Source organism: Apiospora hydei (genome assembly GCF_038363865.1).
Source record: "Apiospora hydei strain CBS 114990 chromosome Unknown utg000003l_segment0_segment0, whole genome shotgun sequence".
Taxonomy (NCBI): domain Eukaryota; kingdom Fungi; phylum Ascomycota; class Sordariomycetes; order Amphisphaeriales; family Apiosporaceae; genus Apiospora; species Apiospora hydei.
In genome coordinates, this window is record NW_027117362.1 from 910,498 (window position 1) to 927,555 (window position 17,058).

The following is a 17,058-nucleotide window of genomic DNA, read 5'->3' on the forward strand; positions in this document are numbered from 1 at the left end:
CAAGTGGAGGATAATCTTTGGATCACGTCTTTTTTCTCTATAATTCATGCCCAAGTGTCCTGAGCGCTAAATGCTGCTAATTACCAGCGTGTTTACGAATATGACTCTTGTGCCGATTACATTATGTTCGAGTTCTTATCCCGACACCATCTTCCGCAACGCCTCCTCCAGCTCGATCGTGCCCCTGACAATACCCTCCCCGTCCTCGAGCTCCCCCCGCCAACACGCCGCCGGGGAGCATCGCCGTTATCAGCTCGACAAACTCTGAGACATACACTTCCGGCACCTCCTTGCCAAAGAGCTTCGCGAGCCCCTCCCTCGGGATGTTCGCCAGCTCCCATTTCTTGCCCGTGGCGTTCTCGATCGCCTTGTGGACATCTGTGGCGCTGTAACTTCGGGGACCGCGCAGTTCCACGGTCCTAAGGCTCTGCTTCGAAGCTTCGGAGCTGTCGAGGAGATATCCCGCGCAGAATTTGCCAACGTCTTCAGCGCTGATCTGGTGGGCATATCGTTAGTTCTTGAACTGGCACTGTCTGTTGAATCGAAGGTGCTAGACTCACCATGGGAACCTTATATTCCGGGTCTTCTAGCGGCGACTCAAAACACAGTTCCTCCGGGCCTGCGCCTTTTGCGGCAGCAGCCCAGGTCTCGTAGTAATACGCCGGCTTCACGATGACGACCTCGGGCACCGCCTTCTTCAAGACCAAGTCGGTGACGTGGTTGAGCCTCAACATACCCTGTTATTTCACCGTTCTTCATGTCAGCGCCCGTTCTCCAAGCTGGAATGGTGGCATAAATTAATCAAGTGTTTGACGCACAGTTCCGCGCTCATACTGCGACCCCATAGCCGACGACACCACCAGCCGTTTCACACTGGGCACCCGCTTCAGCGCGGCCAGGACGTTGTTGGCGGCCTGCGCCGCGAACACGGCCGGGTCCCGGCCGTCGAAGGGCGGGGGCGGGTTGTAGAAGACGGCGTCGGAGCCCCGGAAGTCGAGGCCGGACCAGATGTCGATGTCGCCCTTGGCCGCGTCGAAGCGGGGGTTGCTCGTGAACTCGTCGGGCGCCTTGGACGTGTCGCGGTAGATGCCGCGGATGCTGGGCTGCTGCTCCGCGCTCAGCAGGGCGCGGATGGTGGCCTCGCCCGCCTGCGTCGAGGCCGGGAGGACGGTCACGTGGATCGGAGGAGTGTTGTTCGACATGGTCTTCGGTTCTGACAGAATGCACCTCTGGATATTGGCGGAGGGAAGAAACACCTTTCCAAGTTTCCATCGCTCCGAGTGCTGGCTACCGTTTTTATAAAGCACCCCCCCGCGATTACATTACCAATTGATCGAACGACATGGGATGGCGGTGGGCATATTGGGTAGGTGGTGAGCTCCCATAGGATGACGATCCCGCGGGGTGTTCCTTGGCTTAGCTGGCCATATCGCCGCATATCCCGCTGACAAAAGGGGCTTGGCGGCACTGTCGGTCGTACGATTTCGGTGGGACGCTTTGCCATCTGACCCAGGATGAGTATGGGGCAGGATGAACCGTCCCCGGCTCTCCCCGGATTCCTTTGGAGCTACGAATATTCACAAACTGGGGATTTTGGGGTATGGGGTTGAGACGGTTAGGGTGGCGCCATCGGCCGACACGCATCATACACTTGCACCCGCGCGAATGCGGGCGCATATGTACTCTGTAATCGGAATCATGCCGGTGATGTATGTTGGTTATTGCATCAACTGGGGTGTACGGCTGAGACCATGCGATGATGATATACAATTGGCTGTAGCACATGGAATGACAGACGATGGTCTTTGCCGATCCTGCTATTTTGATTGAATGGACATGCGCGGCTAAGCAGCTACCTAACCTATGTATCGGGGACAGGACACTCTGGTGCCAGTGACGGTTCGGCCCGGGAAGACGAGTAGGTTAGCGGGTGGTCGCTCATGGTGAGGCCTCTACTACCATGAACCATGAACTCCTACCGAGCCCGTCGCCCCACACAGAACCGCTACTTCGCGGATGCGAACAGATGTGCTTGTTGGGATCCCAGAGCCGCGACGAACGATGCACGGCTTGCGACTGCGAGGGGATAACTGCATTGTTGTGTATTTGCATTTGGAAGTCTTTATTGACGGATTGGAGAGGGGCCAGAAACCAATATAAGAGCTACCCCTATTCGACTTGTGGGCGGGCATCCGAAGGTTGAATAGGGGTAGCTCGTATATTTTCCGGTTGACGCTCCGCAGGAAGCAGCGCCTAACTGCCGTTGAAATCCAAGCCATGGCCTACTAAAGCTATTTCTGACGAACCCTGCAATGATGTCGCGCGTCGTACCATATGCGAATATGGCGAACCCAAAGGGAGGGGACGTTAGACATTGCCATCGCCTTACAATCGCTCAAGGGAAAGTACGAGACGTCAACGCATTAACCAGGAGCAAGTTATTGGTGGTTTGGGGGAGATGCAATGCCCAGCTACGATGCCGATCTGCCGAATCTCAACAGGGTTAGGCGGCCAATCAAATGACGTAGGCCATTATCGTGCCGCCAGAAATGCGACCTGGCCGCGGGCCTGGCACGTGCGAAGATGGCTTTACGCTGTGTTCAATCAATCTTCCATTACGGAGTAATGATTGACGAATGCGCAATGTCATGGAGACACTGTGAAAAGACGAGCAGGCGAGCGAGCATATGGCTTTCAGGTGTCCTTTTGCGCTTGGCATCGTCGTGCTCGCCATTCTACCGCTGAACAAGACGGAATGTCGGCGATGCTAGCGGGTTGCCCAGCCAGACTAAACTCTACTGACAGTGGCTAACCCACTCTGAATGGCGACCAAGGCCCTTTGTTTCAGTGGGCGTGCCAATCGGACCATGGCCTTTTGGCAGGTTTCACGATCACTGAGTTGGCAGACGGGACGGGAGCTTGGGTTGAATATAAGGTTAGGTACGCCCTCCCTGCCAGCCACTGCGAACATTCCAATTGAACCTTGCTGTCATTCCCAACATTCCCCGTCCGAGTTTTTGTCAATTGTCAACCCTCACCATAACCATGCTCGGCCCTAAGGTACGTTTCACGAGCTCCCCTGTGCGCACGCACGCGCCCGACCGTGCAACAACGGAACGCAGCCCTAAGTCAACAAACACTCTAATAATACAATGCAGATCCTCCCTGCCATCCTCTTCACCCTGCTGTCCGCGGCCGGCGCCGCCGCTGACGTCGCGGAGAGGGGGATGTAGCCGTGCTCATCGCGCGCGACCAGAGCTGCGCCTACACCTGCGGCTCCAACTGCTACCAGCAGAAGGACATCGACCAGGCCGTCAAGACGGGCTACGGCCTGCACCAACAGAGCCAGACCCTCGGTAAGCGCGCACCCTTCTTGCCCCTTCCCTCCGCCTCCAGAGATCAAGAATTTGACCGGTGCGCTCCCGCGCGTTTCTGTCCAGGCAGCAGCAAGTACCCCCACCAGTACAAGAACTTCGAAAACTTCAACTTCCCCTCGTCGGCGCCCTGGTACGAGTTCCCGATCCTCGCGAGCGCCAAAGTCTACACGGGCGGCGCGCCCGGCGCGGACCGCGTCATCTTCGACGGCAAGGGCAAGCTCGACTCGCTCATCACGCACTCGGGCGCCAAGGGCAACAACTTTGTCAATTGCGTCCAGGGCAAGCAGCAGAACAACAAGAGCGGGGCCGCGGCGGCGGTTGCCGGTGGCGGTGGTGGTGGACTGTTGGCCGTGGCGGCGGGATTGACGGCGTTGGTTTTGGTATAAGATCACCTATAGGTATAATTGGGAATAATTCAAGAGTTATCGTGGAGGTGTTTAGATTCACTTGGGACATGACTGCGTGATGGTCGATTTAGCAAATTCCTCACGCCAAAGGCGCAAGCCGCTTATTCGACATGAAGCATCCACTGACTAGGAAGCTCCTCCATCTTCCCTTCGGCCGCACTATCGTACTCCTCCCCCATGACGCCCTTCTCCAACACCTGCTCCATCTCCCTGATGCGATCGTGCACCTCCCCGCCCCGGCGCCCCTGGCAACTCTGCGGCGTACACCCGCGCGGCGGCGACCAATGCCAGCCCGACTCCAAGAAGACGAACAACCGCCGCAGCCCAGCCTCGCACAGCTCCCGCAGCGGCTCCAGCAGCGCCGCGTGCGCTGTCCAGGTATTCTGCTCGTCTACGCCTCGGCGCTCGGTGAGGTACTCGACGTAGCATTCGAAGTGGCGTCGCCCGTCGACGGCCATGATGCACCACGTGTCCGGCGGGCCGCTCACGTCCCTCTTCCGGTGCGGGAACCAGGGCGTCGAGATCCGGGGCTCGTCGATCGCGAGCCGCATGTGTACGACGAGCGTTAGGGCCGCCAGACCGGCGCCCTGCTGCTCCCGCAAACGGCGCACCGCCGCGCGCCAGGCCACGCAGAGGGCGTCGTCGTCCTGTCCCGGCCTCGGACAGAGCTGGTGGTCGTCGCCCCCACCAGCAGGCCCGGAAAGACGAGCTCGAGCGTGCGGAGCCGCGAGAGCGCGGCTGCGGGGCGGCGCGCGAGAAATTGCTCGGCGTTCAGCTGGGTCCTGCCGGCCCGCCGGGTCGGGTGGAGCACGGTCTGGGACATGCCGTGGTGGCCCAGCTCGCTGCTGGACGCGTGCCAGCCGAGCTCGGGCCGCACGATGACGCGGTTGGCGGCGTAGAGCGTGGCGATGGCCTCGTCGTGCAGGGCGCGGCTGACGAGCAGGAGCGCCCGGGGCGGCGCCCAGCACTGGCAGCGCGGGGCGTAGCCGCTCTGGCGCGCGGTGCAGACGGAGCCGGTCCGGTGCGTGTCGGAGGAGGAGAGGCTTTGGGTCGGGAGGAGGTGCGACGACGACGACGACTGGCAGTTTACGAACCGCCGCCACCCCTGGGCCTCGCGGCGCGTCGTGTAGCAGGCGTCTGTTTGGTGGCGGTAGGCGCGGTCCGCGAAGGTGACGCTGAAGCCACCGCGGCAGCCGGGCCGCCACTCTATTTCTTTGCAGGGCGTGACCAGGTCTGTGTACTCGAGTATGTGTAACCGGATCTCGGGCGGGAGGTCCATGAACCGAACCGGCTTATCATGAAGCTCAACGTCCAGCCCTTTCACTCTCAGAGCTGCGTTCCTGGCTAAGCTGCAGAGCTTGTCGTCTCTCTTCGGAGCGAGACGAATCTCGCAGTCCCGAAGACTGCCCGGGTGAGCTATGAGAGGTCCCAGGACGTTTGTCGTCGCAGCCTTATGGCCCGTATCGCATATCAACTGCAGCCTCAACTCCTCCCGGTTCGCGTGGGCGAGAACGTAATCGGCCGCCGCCTGCCACGCCTCCACGACGCAGCCCCTCTCGAGCGGGGGCGAGGGCGGGAATTTCTTCTTGTCGTTCTTGTACCGGATCGGGTCGGGAGGTGCCTCCAGGTACAGGTGGACGTACAGGGACCGCAGCTGCGAGCAAGCCCGGGGCGACAGCCTACGCAGCTGGACGAGACCGTATACGACGTTGCGCTGGTCTACGATGATGCGGTTCTCGGCGTATACGAGACCCCTCACCTCGTCGTAGACTGCTTTACAGGTCTGGAGGATGTTGTAGACGAAACGGTACCCTTCGTCGACTTGCGAATCTGGATCTCGATAATTGCAGTCCCATCTCCATTGAAGGATGATGTCTTCGCCAATCAGCAGCCCAGCCTCGATATAGACTCGACGCCGGACCGGCCAGGAAGGCTGAGAAATGTCCCAGCCTGGTCCTGCTGGGCCATGTAGCTGGCGGCATCGCAGTTCGACGCTTGCTCCATTGCCCTGTTGGGCGATTGGGCATGGGTTTCTCCGATCATCTGCGGTTGATGACTCTCGAAGAAGGAAAAAAAGGCATGAGAGTAAAGACCGTGAAATTGCAAGATGGTCATAGAAAAGACGATCCGGGTTCTATTCAAACCTTCATCGTCAAGTCAACCATACCTTGACGCTTGGAAAACATAAGGAACATAAGGTTGCTGACTTGCACGGTCAAGCCCCTGCCTTATCCGTAAAACCGTCGCTATACTGCTTAAATCATTTTGAGTGACTCTCGCCCAAGTCTTCATAACCCCCGACAAGCGGTCTCGACCATAGCCACATGTTGCCCACCACCAGGAAGGTGGCCGGCGCACTTGCATTTCTGCTCGTCGAGCCCATACGCAACGTTGCCAAGTTGATGTACCTGCTAAATGACGATGAACGTATGAGACAGATGGAGAGCATTTGGAAAGCATGTCTTGTAGCGAACGCCGCCGACGAGACCATCAAAACTGATTATGTGATAACATTTCCCTCTATCCCTGAACATGAGACACTGACCAGGTCAAGATTTCTATTTTTAGGTCTCGAGGCACTTTGCGTGGGGTTGCTCGCCCATGCCTTTCACGATCTGGCACGTAACATTTGCTAAGTCTGGTGCCTGTGACGATCACCTACCCCTAATCTACCACCCCCGACAACCCCACCACGAGCCAACAACAACCCCTGCCTGAACCTGGTGGTTAAAACAAAAGGCTTAGATCTATATAGGTTACATCCATCAATCGCATCTGCATCTGTAAATCTGGCGGCGAGTTCGTAAGTTTGAAAACGTGAGTCTTTGATTCTATGAGTCTAATATAATTCGTAGTCTAATCCAATTCGTCAAGCTGTTGTTTTAACCAGCCTTCTTCGTAGCCTTGCTTCGGAGCTTCATCATCAAGAAAACCAAACCATACGAACTGATACAGAACAGCGCCGTGATGCCAACATCCCTCCAACCGTAGTAGCTCTCGTTGATATTCATGGTGCGCATATAGTCCGCGCCCGACGTGTAGGCGCAGTACTCGCACGTGTTCGAAGCGTCCGGATCGACGACGTAGCCGCCGCTCGTGGCCAGGAAGTCGGCGAGGTAGGTGCCGCAGGTCGAGTTGGGCGGGACGGGGATGCGGGTCAGCTCGTTGGGCTTGCACTGGACCTTGACGTCCCAGACGACGGGCTCGAGGAGGCCGCCGATGAGGTAGGTGAACGGGTCGAGCCAGTATATCCAGTAGCGCCAGAAGGCCTGTATCTGGGAGTAGGGCACGACGACACCGCAGAAGTTGATGAGCCCGGCACCGACGAAGACCGGGTTGGCCAGCGCCGCGAAGACCTCGCTGGGCGAGTAGGCCGCGATGGCCTGGCCGATGGCCGTGTACAGGAACTCGTACAGGATCATCTCCAGGTACACCTGACCGGACTTGCTGGCCTGGACGGGGGAAGCCGGCGGTGAAGTACCAGCACACGAAGTAGACGGTGGCGCAAACAATGAGGACGGGGATCTCGGACAGCAGCTGGGCGGATATGAAGGCGAGCCAGTGGTAGGCCTTGGACTTCTTCTCGCGCGTCTCGAAGAGGTCGCGGTTCTTGATGAAGAGAGGCTGCAGCTGGTTGATGCAGCCCGGCGCTACGAACACGAAGTTAAAGACGGCCATCAGGCGTAGCTGCAGTTCAAACGACCCGTTCCCGATCATCCAGAAGGTAAAACCTCCAAATAAGGCGTTAGTCACGTGTAGGCTGATCTTGTTCCATATGTAATCCGGATTCCGCCAGAGCGCGATGGACTGTCTCGTGGTAACGAGCTTGACCTGGTACATGACGGGCGTGGCAAAGTCCTTGGTCTCGGCTTCCGTGGGTTCGGGCGTAGTTTCAGAGGTAATACCGGACTTCTCCATGGTCTGGCCATTGTCAAGGCGTTCGAGCTCGGCGAGGGCTTCGGTGCGTTCTTTCGACGCGTTCCAGACCTCAGGCCAATCGATATCAGTACCAAATCGTCCCTGGACCACATCTACGATGTGTTCGGCGGGGTTGACATCAGGGACGGCTGCAGCGCCGTTGCGGGAGAAGTAGTCGAGCACGATGGAGGAGTCCTGACCGGTGGGTCCAAAGTAAGTGGTTCTGCCACCCTTGGCGAGAAGCAGAAGGACGTCGAAGGCCTCAAAGAGTGCAGCGGAGGGTTGATGGATGGTGCAGATGATGGTCTGGCCGGAGGCGGCGAGCTTGCGCATGAACCGACAGATCTCGTAAGCGCTTTGACCGTCCAGACCGCTGGTGGGCTCGTCGAGGAACAGGAGAGAGGGCTTAGCGACCAGCTCGGTGGCAAGTGTGAGGCGCTTGCGCTGCTCGATGGAGAGACCGGAACCGGGAACACCAACGAGCGCATGCTTCAGAGGGGTCAGCTCCAGGAGCTCCATGATCTGGTTGACGTAGGTGATCTTGTCCGCATCGGGCACGGAGTAGTCTTGTCGGAGGCGGGCGGAGAACACCAGCGACTCAAATACCGTCGCCGTCGGTTCGTGTACGTCGTTTTGTTCGCAATATCCAGTGGTACGTTGGAAGCTAATGCCTTGGGGCTTGCCGTTGACCATGATGGAACCATCAATGCGGCCGCTGTCCTTGCGCTGAGCGAGAACATCCATGAGTGTAGTCTTACCGGCTCCGGAGCTGCCCATGAGTGCGACGAGTTGGCCTGGCTTAACGTAACCCGAGACGTTCTGAAGGAGTTGCTTCTCCTTGCCCTCGTGGTGAACGAAATACGAGATATCCTTGAAAGTGAAGACAGTGGATCCTGCTGCTGCGTAATCTCCTTGCTCAGGAAGGCCTTGGGCCTGTGTCTTCTCGGGATCCTGGCTATCTGCCAACTCTTTCTGTTGACTTCTGCGATCATAGAGGACCTTGGATCCAGCCCCCGAAACGAGATTTACCTCAAAGCCAATTGCTGCGATGGTGGCGAAGAATACCCAAAACGCGATGAGGATGCCAACATCCCTCCATATTTCCCAGCCGTGGATATCGTATTGGAGATACAAGTACTCGGCACCGTTGATCAGATCATCACCAGGGGCCGAGCCAACGGTGGTGCAGCTGCGATACTGGTTACTGTCATATGAAGGCCCGAATGGGACGAACTGAGGTTCGACACAGGTCATCTGTCGGTTACCCATCTCACTGGCCATGACTGCGTTGAATGCATAACTGGCCGGGTTGATATAGGCAATCCAACGGAACCAGGGGTGCATATTGGGGATGGGAATCAGATAGCCCGCGTAGACCATCATGATCATGGTCATGAAGCCGCTGATCTGCGCTGCCAAGCCGAAATGGCGGCACCAGGCGCCGATGAGCCGGTACAAAGACGCGAAGCACAGGGTAATGAGTACGTATATGAGCCACTGGGTAAAGAATCTGCCGACGTCATGCTGGTAGCCGACCATAAAGTAATAGACGATGTCGAACAGACTGAACATGACAACAATGAAGGGGACGTCAGTAAGAGCGCAGGCGAATGCGTAGGCAGCTGGGCGGTTGAACCCGAGGCGCTTGTGTCGGGTAAAAATGGGACGACCCATGAAAGATGCGACGGTTTCGCTCATCTTGTTAAGACCCCAAAGAAGGATGGGGTAGAACAGAGCTCCAGGCCGTCGGAAGATGGAACTACTGTCGCCGGGAAGGTTGTACATCAGACTGCCAGTGACTAGTGCCATGACGATAGAAGAAGCCAGCTGCAGGCCGTTCGTGAAGCGATCACCCCAGAGAATCTGGAACTGCCTCTTGGAACAAGCCCAGACCTGTTTGGGAAACGATGCAGTGTAGGGGCTCTTCTCCCTGGACAGGAACCCGATAGTGCGGATCTTCTCCATCTGTCCCGCAAGCTTCAGATCCTCAATCTCGGCAACGAGAGAGGAGTCGGAAGACTTCGCAGTTGCTACAGACTTCATGACACGGTACGTCTCGCTGCTCTTGAACCGCGCTTCGAACTCTTCGGCCGTGTTGGGCACGCTGCCCTCGAAACCGGGACGAATAGTACGCTCCGTGTGGACGGCGACGGAGGTGAGGAAGTCGGCCACGTTGGCACCTGGGGGACACTTGAAGCCCATGTTCTCGAAGTAGGCCCTGGCCTCGGCGGCGGGGCCGTAGTAGATCTCCCGGCCCTCTCCAGCCAGCACAAGTACCTTGTCGAAGCAGTCGTAGATACCGTTGCCGGCCTGGTACAGTGTCGCGATGATAGTTTTCCGCTGCTCGTTCGCGCTCTTACGCAGGACGCGTGCGAAGTCAAGGGCGTTGCTGGCATCGAGGCCTCGCGTCGAGTTGTCCCAGCACTGCAAAGGTGCCTGGGTGCTCATGACTTCGGCCAAACTGACACGCTTGCGCTCGCCGCCCGAAACACCCCGGACGAACTCGTCGCCCACCATGGTATCCTTGGTGTGGCCGATAGCGGGGAGTTGAGGGTGGCGTCGGACGTCTGGGTGATGTAGTCTTTGGGATTCTTCAGGTGGTCAGGCCTAGATCCAGGCAGCTTAGTCGAAGTTGCGAAGTCCAGCGTCTCGGAGACTTTCAATGTCGGGAAATGCATGTCATCTGGTTACTGTCAGTCATGGTGTTGCCGAGCAAGGACCATCCCTTTCTGCTTTACCTTCGGTGTTCATGACAATTTGATGCCGGAACTGCTTGGCGGCTTCGTGACCAATGTTTCCGTAGCGTACCTGTCCGGTGACTTCTTGGAACTCATCACGCTGGTTCGAGAGGACCTTCAACAAGGAGGTGCATCCAGAACCGGGTCGACCCAGAACGAGAAGCTAGGCTTATGTCAGCGGGGCCGCCGTGAAGACCAGCGAGTAGATCAGGGGTCAACTTACCATCTCACCTGGGCATACTTGGCCACTCACACCTTGAAGGATATGCTGGAGGATGTTAGCGTTTCGTCTTTGAGATGTGACGACAATGGGGAACCAGCTAGTCACTCACTCTTTTCGACTTGTTGCTTTTGCCAAAACTTGGGACTAAATCGCCCAGGACTGAAAGGCAGTTGGAGCCAAAGTCTTGACCAAGTCCGAAGACTTCGATACCGACATCTTCGAAGGTGACGGTGAGCTGCTTCCGGGCCAGGCCTGTCCCAGCGTGGTCGACTTTGCTGGCACTGCTGTCGCTGTCAGATACCTGGAATGTCGCCATTTTGGGTAGATGCTGATAGAACGCGATGGCCTCACACTCTCACGCCAGAGACGGGCGGCTTGGCTGGCACCCATTGTCTTTATGTAGGTGCTGCGAGAATGATCGGATATACGGGTTTGTTCTGAAGGGTGGGTTGGCCCCGTTCGCCCCATCGAAAAAGCATCCCGTCTAGGCGATAGGAGTTCGGGAAGCCGACCGCATCCTTGGGTTGGTCATCTATCGCCTGCACAGCTCCATTGAAGATAAGCAACCCTGGCTGATCAGATAATCACGGCTGCGCAGGGTGCTGAGTGTCGGTCAGTATGTACTACTAGTGTCGGTAAGGCGAGCTGCTGTTTTGGGGAAAGGGGCTGCATTTGGCCCAGGAACCTGGCCATTTCCAGATGTGACAGATAGATCTAGGGTCCGCAAGTACCGGCAAATGTGGGACATGCGTGCATGCGCAGGCAATAGAACAGTGGACTGACGGATAATTGACGTCCATCGTCGTTGGCCAGTCGATGAACGGCCGAGAGGTTTCGCGTCGAAGCTCAATCACGGAGTAGGCACGTGCTACGCGATGCGAACGGCCATGCATTCACTGGATTCACCGGGAGTAACGTAACTTGGTGTTTGGTGTTTGAGGCTGTGACTTGACAAACGTGCTGGGGGGCTAAGATTTTAGTGACCAGATGTATGCTGCCGCTGCGGGCTGATCAGTGGCTGATGGTGATGGTGATGATGAAGAGATGCCGAAACACCGAGCTAGAATTCAAATCTTGACGTTTCAGCACACTAAACCTCAGCGCCGAAGGACTTAAGGAGTGAAGCTCCCACTGCACTGAACAGTACGCGCAGCCCACCACAGCACCAAGCCCCGCCCCAAGGTCCTCACTCATTACTGAAACGTCGTTGGCAGCTGTTATTACCTAAACCAAACGTATCTTACGACAATCCCGGATACCTTTAATTTGCTGCATACGAAGATGAGATTTGAACCGCGTACTTTTGCACATTTCCAATTCCATATCTGTCCTTGCTGCAATTCCCTCGCCGAGCCTACTTTTTAACCATTAATAATTCGGGTGTACGGACACTAAACCTTTCTGCGCGAATTCTGGCAGCACCACCACCACCTGACTCAGCGTCTGGCCTGGCCTCGGACTTACGGAGAATGGCGGGCATCACCTCCTAGCTTAATCCGCACCCGTTCTTCCTTTCCTGACCCGACCTCAGTCACATATCTCAATTCCATCCCTTCTTTCGACCTTTTCCGGTTTATTTCCTTTTCCGATCACATCATTCTCCGGCGAAGCATGAACAAGATCTCTAAGGCCTGCGAGCCCTGTCGGGCCCGGAAAATCCGATGCAATGGATCGCGACCGGCCTGTCAGAACTGCCACGCCGACCCTTCTCTCTGCGTCTACCGCGCCAAAGCCCGCATACGGAAATCCCTGAAGAACCCCGATCGCATCAATGCTACCCTCCCCCGACGCGACGCTGCGCCTAGCGACCTGACCCGGCCCCCCGCAGGTCCCGATTACAGCGTCGCAAGCGATCGAGGCCTTCCTTCTGGGGATGAGGGCGGCGTGGCGAGCCCGGCCAGCGATGGCCACGTCATGACCGGCCCGTCATCGGAAAAGCCAATGGCACAGCAGCGCTGCCAGTCCGACCCAATCCATATCGATGGTGGCGTCACAGAAACACATCTGGCCCCGACCAATTTTGATAGCTCTCAGCTTTTCTACGGTCCTTCTTCCAACTTCGCCTTCTTGCAACAGGTTCACAGAGGCATCTTGTCCAAAGTTTCTCATTCGCAGCCACACCATGGACGTCCCCGCGGTGCTGACAGGTCCGGCCTGGACACCTTCATGCAGAGATCCATTTTCTTTGGCACGCCCTTGAGGGTAGATGTCGAGGCCATCAGATCGCCAAGGGTTCAATTGCAGCAAATCTCCTTCGACCAGGCCAAAGGGTTCCTTGAGAACTTCAAAATATCGTCGTACAGCAGAATGTCCTTCTACAGCATTGCAGAACTGGACGACCTACTTCGGCAACTGTACCATGCCGACGATCTGATCCCGCCGCAGACCAAAGCCTGCTTCCTCGCCATGTTAGCTATCGGGGCTTTATGGTCGGAGCATACCGACCTGGCCGAGACCTTGTACATCCAGGCCAAACGCGAAGCCGTCGTCTTCGACGATGCGGTGACTCTTCAGATGCTGCAGTTCTCCTTATTGATGTCCGACTACCAGATCAACATGGGCCGTCCGAACTCAACGTACCTGCATCTTGGCGTGGCGTGTAGGAAGGCGTTTGCCCTGGGCCTGCACAAAGACGGCCCGAGCCTTCGAAACGGGGAAGGGAACCTTGCGAAGCACCGCAACACGCTTTGGCTCCTCTACTTCTACGAGACCTGCCAAGCCCTCACACTAGGCCGGCGGGCCTCCATGAGCATAAGTGACATATCCTGTCCCTTCCCCCACGGACCCTCCATTCGTCGCCAACCTGTGCCACATCGCCAAGATCATGGAGGACGGCGCCAAGCTCATCTACGGGCGAAAATCCGAGTCTCTGCGGCAGCTTTATGTCACAGCCGAGGGCATATACGCCCAGTTGCGGCGGTTCGCCGAGTCTTGCGACATCGCGTCGGCCCACTCATCCCAGACGCAGTCACCGGCCGAGGCAATCGAGACACTCACACTACACAACTGTAAGTTTAGATGGCGCGCGATTGAATCAATTGGACGTTCATGCGCGCTGCATTCCTTGGACTTGTGTTTAGGCTAACCATCTACAGGTTATTATCTTGGAGTGATCTTGACCTTTCGCCCCTTCTTGATCGCGAACTATGCCATGCGGTTTGGCAAATACCAACGCGATAACGGCGAGATGTGGCTTCGGCAGGCGTGCCGATATGCCACCGATGCAGCGCAAGACTCGATCATCTTCATGAGCAGCATAGTCCCCAGGATTGCCATCTGTAAAGTAAGATCTCCGCTGTCCCTCTTTCTCTCTTTCAGCTTAGTCCCGTTGGTCGGCGACTAACAACAACACAGAACCATCGATACCAGGCTTTCTTTATAGAGTCTAGCTGTGCGGTGCTCATCTACGATATACTATGTCAGCCGTCTAAGTACACGTACAACATCGAATACATCAACATATCCCTCCAAACGCTCAGCTCGATGGTAGCCGATGAACCGGTCACTTCGGCAATCAACTCCATCAAACGGGTTCTTCGAACCATCGAAGATTCGATATCGAGCCAAGGCCACGGTGCTTCCCCCGCCGAGTCTGCAACTACCCCCAACAGCCATGGACAGGCCTCTACAGCGGTAACGCCGAACTCTGGGGCCCAGAACCACTATTCCAGCATTCAGTTCCCGTCCCTCGACCACCTCACCCAGAATGGCGCGGAACAGATGATATTCCTGACGGAACGCAATTACCCCCAGCCCACAGCGACAAGAGCAGCGCCGATGGGCCCGTATGCGACGGCGGCGCCTGGGACCGGCTATGGACCGGATCCCTCGTTTATGAACGCGGCCCCGAATTTCAACTTGGACGTCATGACCACGGATCTCTTCAATTTCTTCCCCATGGACGTTACAACGCCCCTTGATTTCACGCCAAGGTCCGATGGGGGTAGGACTCATCTTAGTAATATTTCTTTAGTAGTTACATACAAGCAAACAACCCGGCGCCCATCAGCCCTGATGTTTAAGGCTTGATGGGTGATGCAAACACGTTCTTCAGCCTCCCCAGTCTAGTCGACTCTAAATTACTTGTGAGGCCCATTCGTAGCTCATATGACCTTGTCGACGTGTACCTGCCTGAGGGGCTTGCGGTAGAGTAGTGGTGCAGCATGTGTAGCACAGGTAGCTTAGGTATCAGTCCCAGCCTGTTGTTCGACGCGGGCGTGCAGAACTGTCGCGACGAGACCGTGCTAATGCTCGTGTGCGTCAGGCAGTCGCACGTCAACCACTTCAAGGGCAAGTCGAACTGTGTGGCGCTCCAGGTTTTCCTCGAGACTCTGCGGCCCAGAACCGGCTGTAAAGACGCCAAGGACGGCTACGTGACGGACCAGATCTGTCGCGTTCGCAAGAGGAGACCTTCGTCTTCCATGTAGTACCCGCATCCCGCCGAGGTCCATCTGGAGGCCTACGTCCGGAACTATTTGCAGTTACCCATTTCGCCCACGACTCCCAATCATCGGCCGGGCTCTTCGAGCAGCAGCAACGGCACTAGCGGGAATTGGAAGGGCAAAAGTGTCGGAGAGGTGCAGCAGGAGATGGAAATGGACGGGATCGTGTATTGGCGACCGAGTTCCCGTCTAGATGCACAAAGTCGAGGCAGGAGATATGTAGGTCGTTTGGATTTCAAGCATGGGACACCATCCCGATCGAAACGATTCCAGGCCTCAACTAGTCGCCGCTAAATATCTACTTCAACCTAACGGCATTTGCGATTCATTTACCAGAACCCTTATACTTGGTGAGACACGTACAGGGAGCCCAAGTTGAAGAATAAAATACCAAGCAGACACAGAAACAGGTCGGTTGAGAGCAACTCGTGGGGCTCATGATGTATGAATTGCTTAAGGTCGAAGCTACCTACAGGCATCTATAGGCACCCTATTAGACCTTGAATCCTTGTGCTGAGGTATCGCACCCATGTCGTGTGCGTGTGTGTGTGTGTATGTATGTATGAATCTTCTCCATTCTGCCTTCTCATTCCAGTGATTATTTTTCACAGATCCAGTACTCACTCCACTTGATCTCAGTATTTAAGTGGTGATTCATGCAATGTTTGTTCCATGAGCTCCGTTGGTTTCATTCTGGGACCTCTTGTTCGTTCCCAAAACAGGGAAAGTAACACCGTGAGTCAACAGGTATCAGAGCCCCCCATCATCCAGCTCGTAGATAACGAGAGACCTGGCAGTGTTCTCTTCAACTTCGTCGATCAAGGCAGCTGAATCGGATGCGTTCACCTCGAGGTACATCATCTTTGGTTCTGAGTGATTCAACGCGTCCTCGACTGGGGGAAAATCCATAGACTGCCAAAGACGGACCACATCTGTCTCCGTAGGGTTACGAGCCCACGCACGAGCCAGGACTGTACTGTATGCGGCCCGTGAATCATCAGAGCTATCACCTTTTGGTGGATCATCTGTGACGTCGCAAAACACGACATTCCGAATGTTGAGTCGCACCTCGAGGGGAAGGCGCGGAGACATATGTTGACGCTGGATCTCGCATCGCTCATAAGACTTAGAGCTGAGGAAATTTGTCTGGTGGTCAAGGATGGGCTGATATGCTACCAAATCCGGAGTTGGGTTTTCTTGAACATGTTCGTAGGCGGCTTCGTCACCATCCCAGGCGAGGACATTCTCAACTTTGTGTGGAAAAGAGATATCGGGGCTCAGCATGAACCGGTCGGTTGATTCGTTGAGAAAGATGAATCCACTGGGTAACTCCTCGTCTTCGCTTGTGTCTTCTATAAGATGCTTGGCCTCATCTGCGAACTCCGACATCGCGTAATAATGCCAGTACCGCTCGCGGTTGCTACAGCAGCCACCCCCAGAGCTCAGTCCTCTTCCCCAATGGATATCTGCCGTCTTCACAATCCAGTCGACGAAGCTCAACGGGGGCTCGTATTTTACAGGAGGCAAGTGGAAAATGGGGAGGCGAACATTGTAATGTTTGAGGGCGACCTGTCGGGCTTCGACATTGACAGAGAGAAGTGGGCTGGTGTTATTCTTGGTCGGAAAGACGCGTAGAGTGTCCTTGTGAACAAAGACGAGGCGATCTTCGGCTTCTTCGCATACTGCCTCTTTCCAAATCTGATCGCGGATCTCAGGTGGAAACTCCGGGAACTTGACGAATTCCATGACGATTTGAGGGTAGCCTGGATGCAGACGATTGTGGAGAGTGTGTAGATTTGGTGGTGCAAAAAGCCCCATGTTGGGCTTTGTGCTTGTTGTATGTTTGAGAAGGGAAACACAAGTTGTTGGCCGGTGAGAGACGGGTTGCTCGCACCTGCCGAATACTTCCAAGATCTGGCAACTGCGTTCAACGTTGATGTGGGGACAGGAACC

The 17,058-nt window shown here is 56.1% G+C and overlaps 6 protein-coding genes across 6 annotated transcripts; 2 read left to right on the plus strand and 4 right to left on the minus strand.

Moving 5' to 3' along the window:
* Positions 1-121: 121 nt before the first annotated feature.
* On the minus strand, positions 122-1,202 carry PG997_002091 (uncharacterized protein; the record flags this gene model as incomplete). The annotated part of the gene is made up of 3 exons (XM_066806406.1): positions 122-496; positions 561-737; positions 819-1,202. The coding sequence occupies 3 exons, from the start codon at positions 1,200-1,202 to the stop codon at positions 122-124; spliced, it is 936 nt and encodes a 311-aa protein (XP_066673702.1).
* A 1,843-nt stretch (positions 1,203-3,045) lies between these two features.
* PG997_002092 (guanyl-specific ribonuclease) lies at positions 3,046-3,763 on the plus strand (the record flags this gene model as incomplete). The annotated part of the gene is made up of 2 exons (XM_066806407.1): positions 3,046-3,060; positions 3,224-3,763. The coding sequence occupies 2 exons, from the start codon at positions 3,046-3,048 to the stop codon at positions 3,761-3,763; spliced, it is 555 nt and encodes a 184-aa protein (XP_066673703.1).
* A 122-nt stretch (positions 3,764-3,885) lies between these two features.
* On the minus strand, positions 3,886-5,934 carry PG997_002093 (uncharacterized protein; the record flags this gene model as incomplete). The annotated part of the gene is given in 3 exon segments (XM_066806408.1): positions 3,886-4,431; positions 4,449-5,792; positions 5,929-5,934. 3 exon segments carry the CDS (start codon positions 5,932-5,934, stop codon positions 3,886-3,888), a joined length of 1,896 nt encoding a protein of 631 aa, XP_066673704.1.
* A 732-nt stretch (positions 5,935-6,666) lies between these two features.
* Positions 6,667-10,979, minus strand: PG997_002094 (ABC-2 type transporter-domain-containing protein; the record flags this gene model as incomplete). Its single annotated transcript, XM_066806409.1, has 5 exons — positions 6,667-7,236; positions 7,274-10,269; positions 10,441-10,603; positions 10,664-10,708; positions 10,773-10,979. The coding sequence occupies 5 exons, from the start codon at positions 10,977-10,979 to the stop codon at positions 6,667-6,669; spliced, it is 3,981 nt and encodes a 1,326-aa protein (XP_066673705.1).
* A 1,295-nt stretch (positions 10,980-12,274) lies between these two features.
* Positions 12,275-15,090, plus strand: PG997_002095 (c6 zinc finger domain containing protein; the record flags this gene model as incomplete). The annotated part of the gene is made up of 5 exons (XM_066806410.1): positions 12,275-13,402; positions 13,485-13,671; positions 13,759-13,946; positions 14,018-14,595; positions 14,862-15,090. The coding sequence occupies 5 exons, from the start codon at positions 12,275-12,277 to the stop codon at positions 15,088-15,090; spliced, it is 2,310 nt and encodes a 769-aa protein (XP_066673706.1).
* A 765-nt stretch (positions 15,091-15,855) lies between these two features.
* PG997_002096 (uncharacterized protein) lies at positions 15,856-16,851 on the minus strand (the record flags this gene model as incomplete). Its single annotated transcript, XM_066806411.1, has 1 exon — positions 15,856-16,851. One exon carries the CDS (start codon positions 16,849-16,851, stop codon positions 15,856-15,858), a length of 996 nt encoding a protein of 331 aa, XP_066673707.1.
* Between the last annotated feature and the right edge of the window lie 207 nt (positions 16,852-17,058).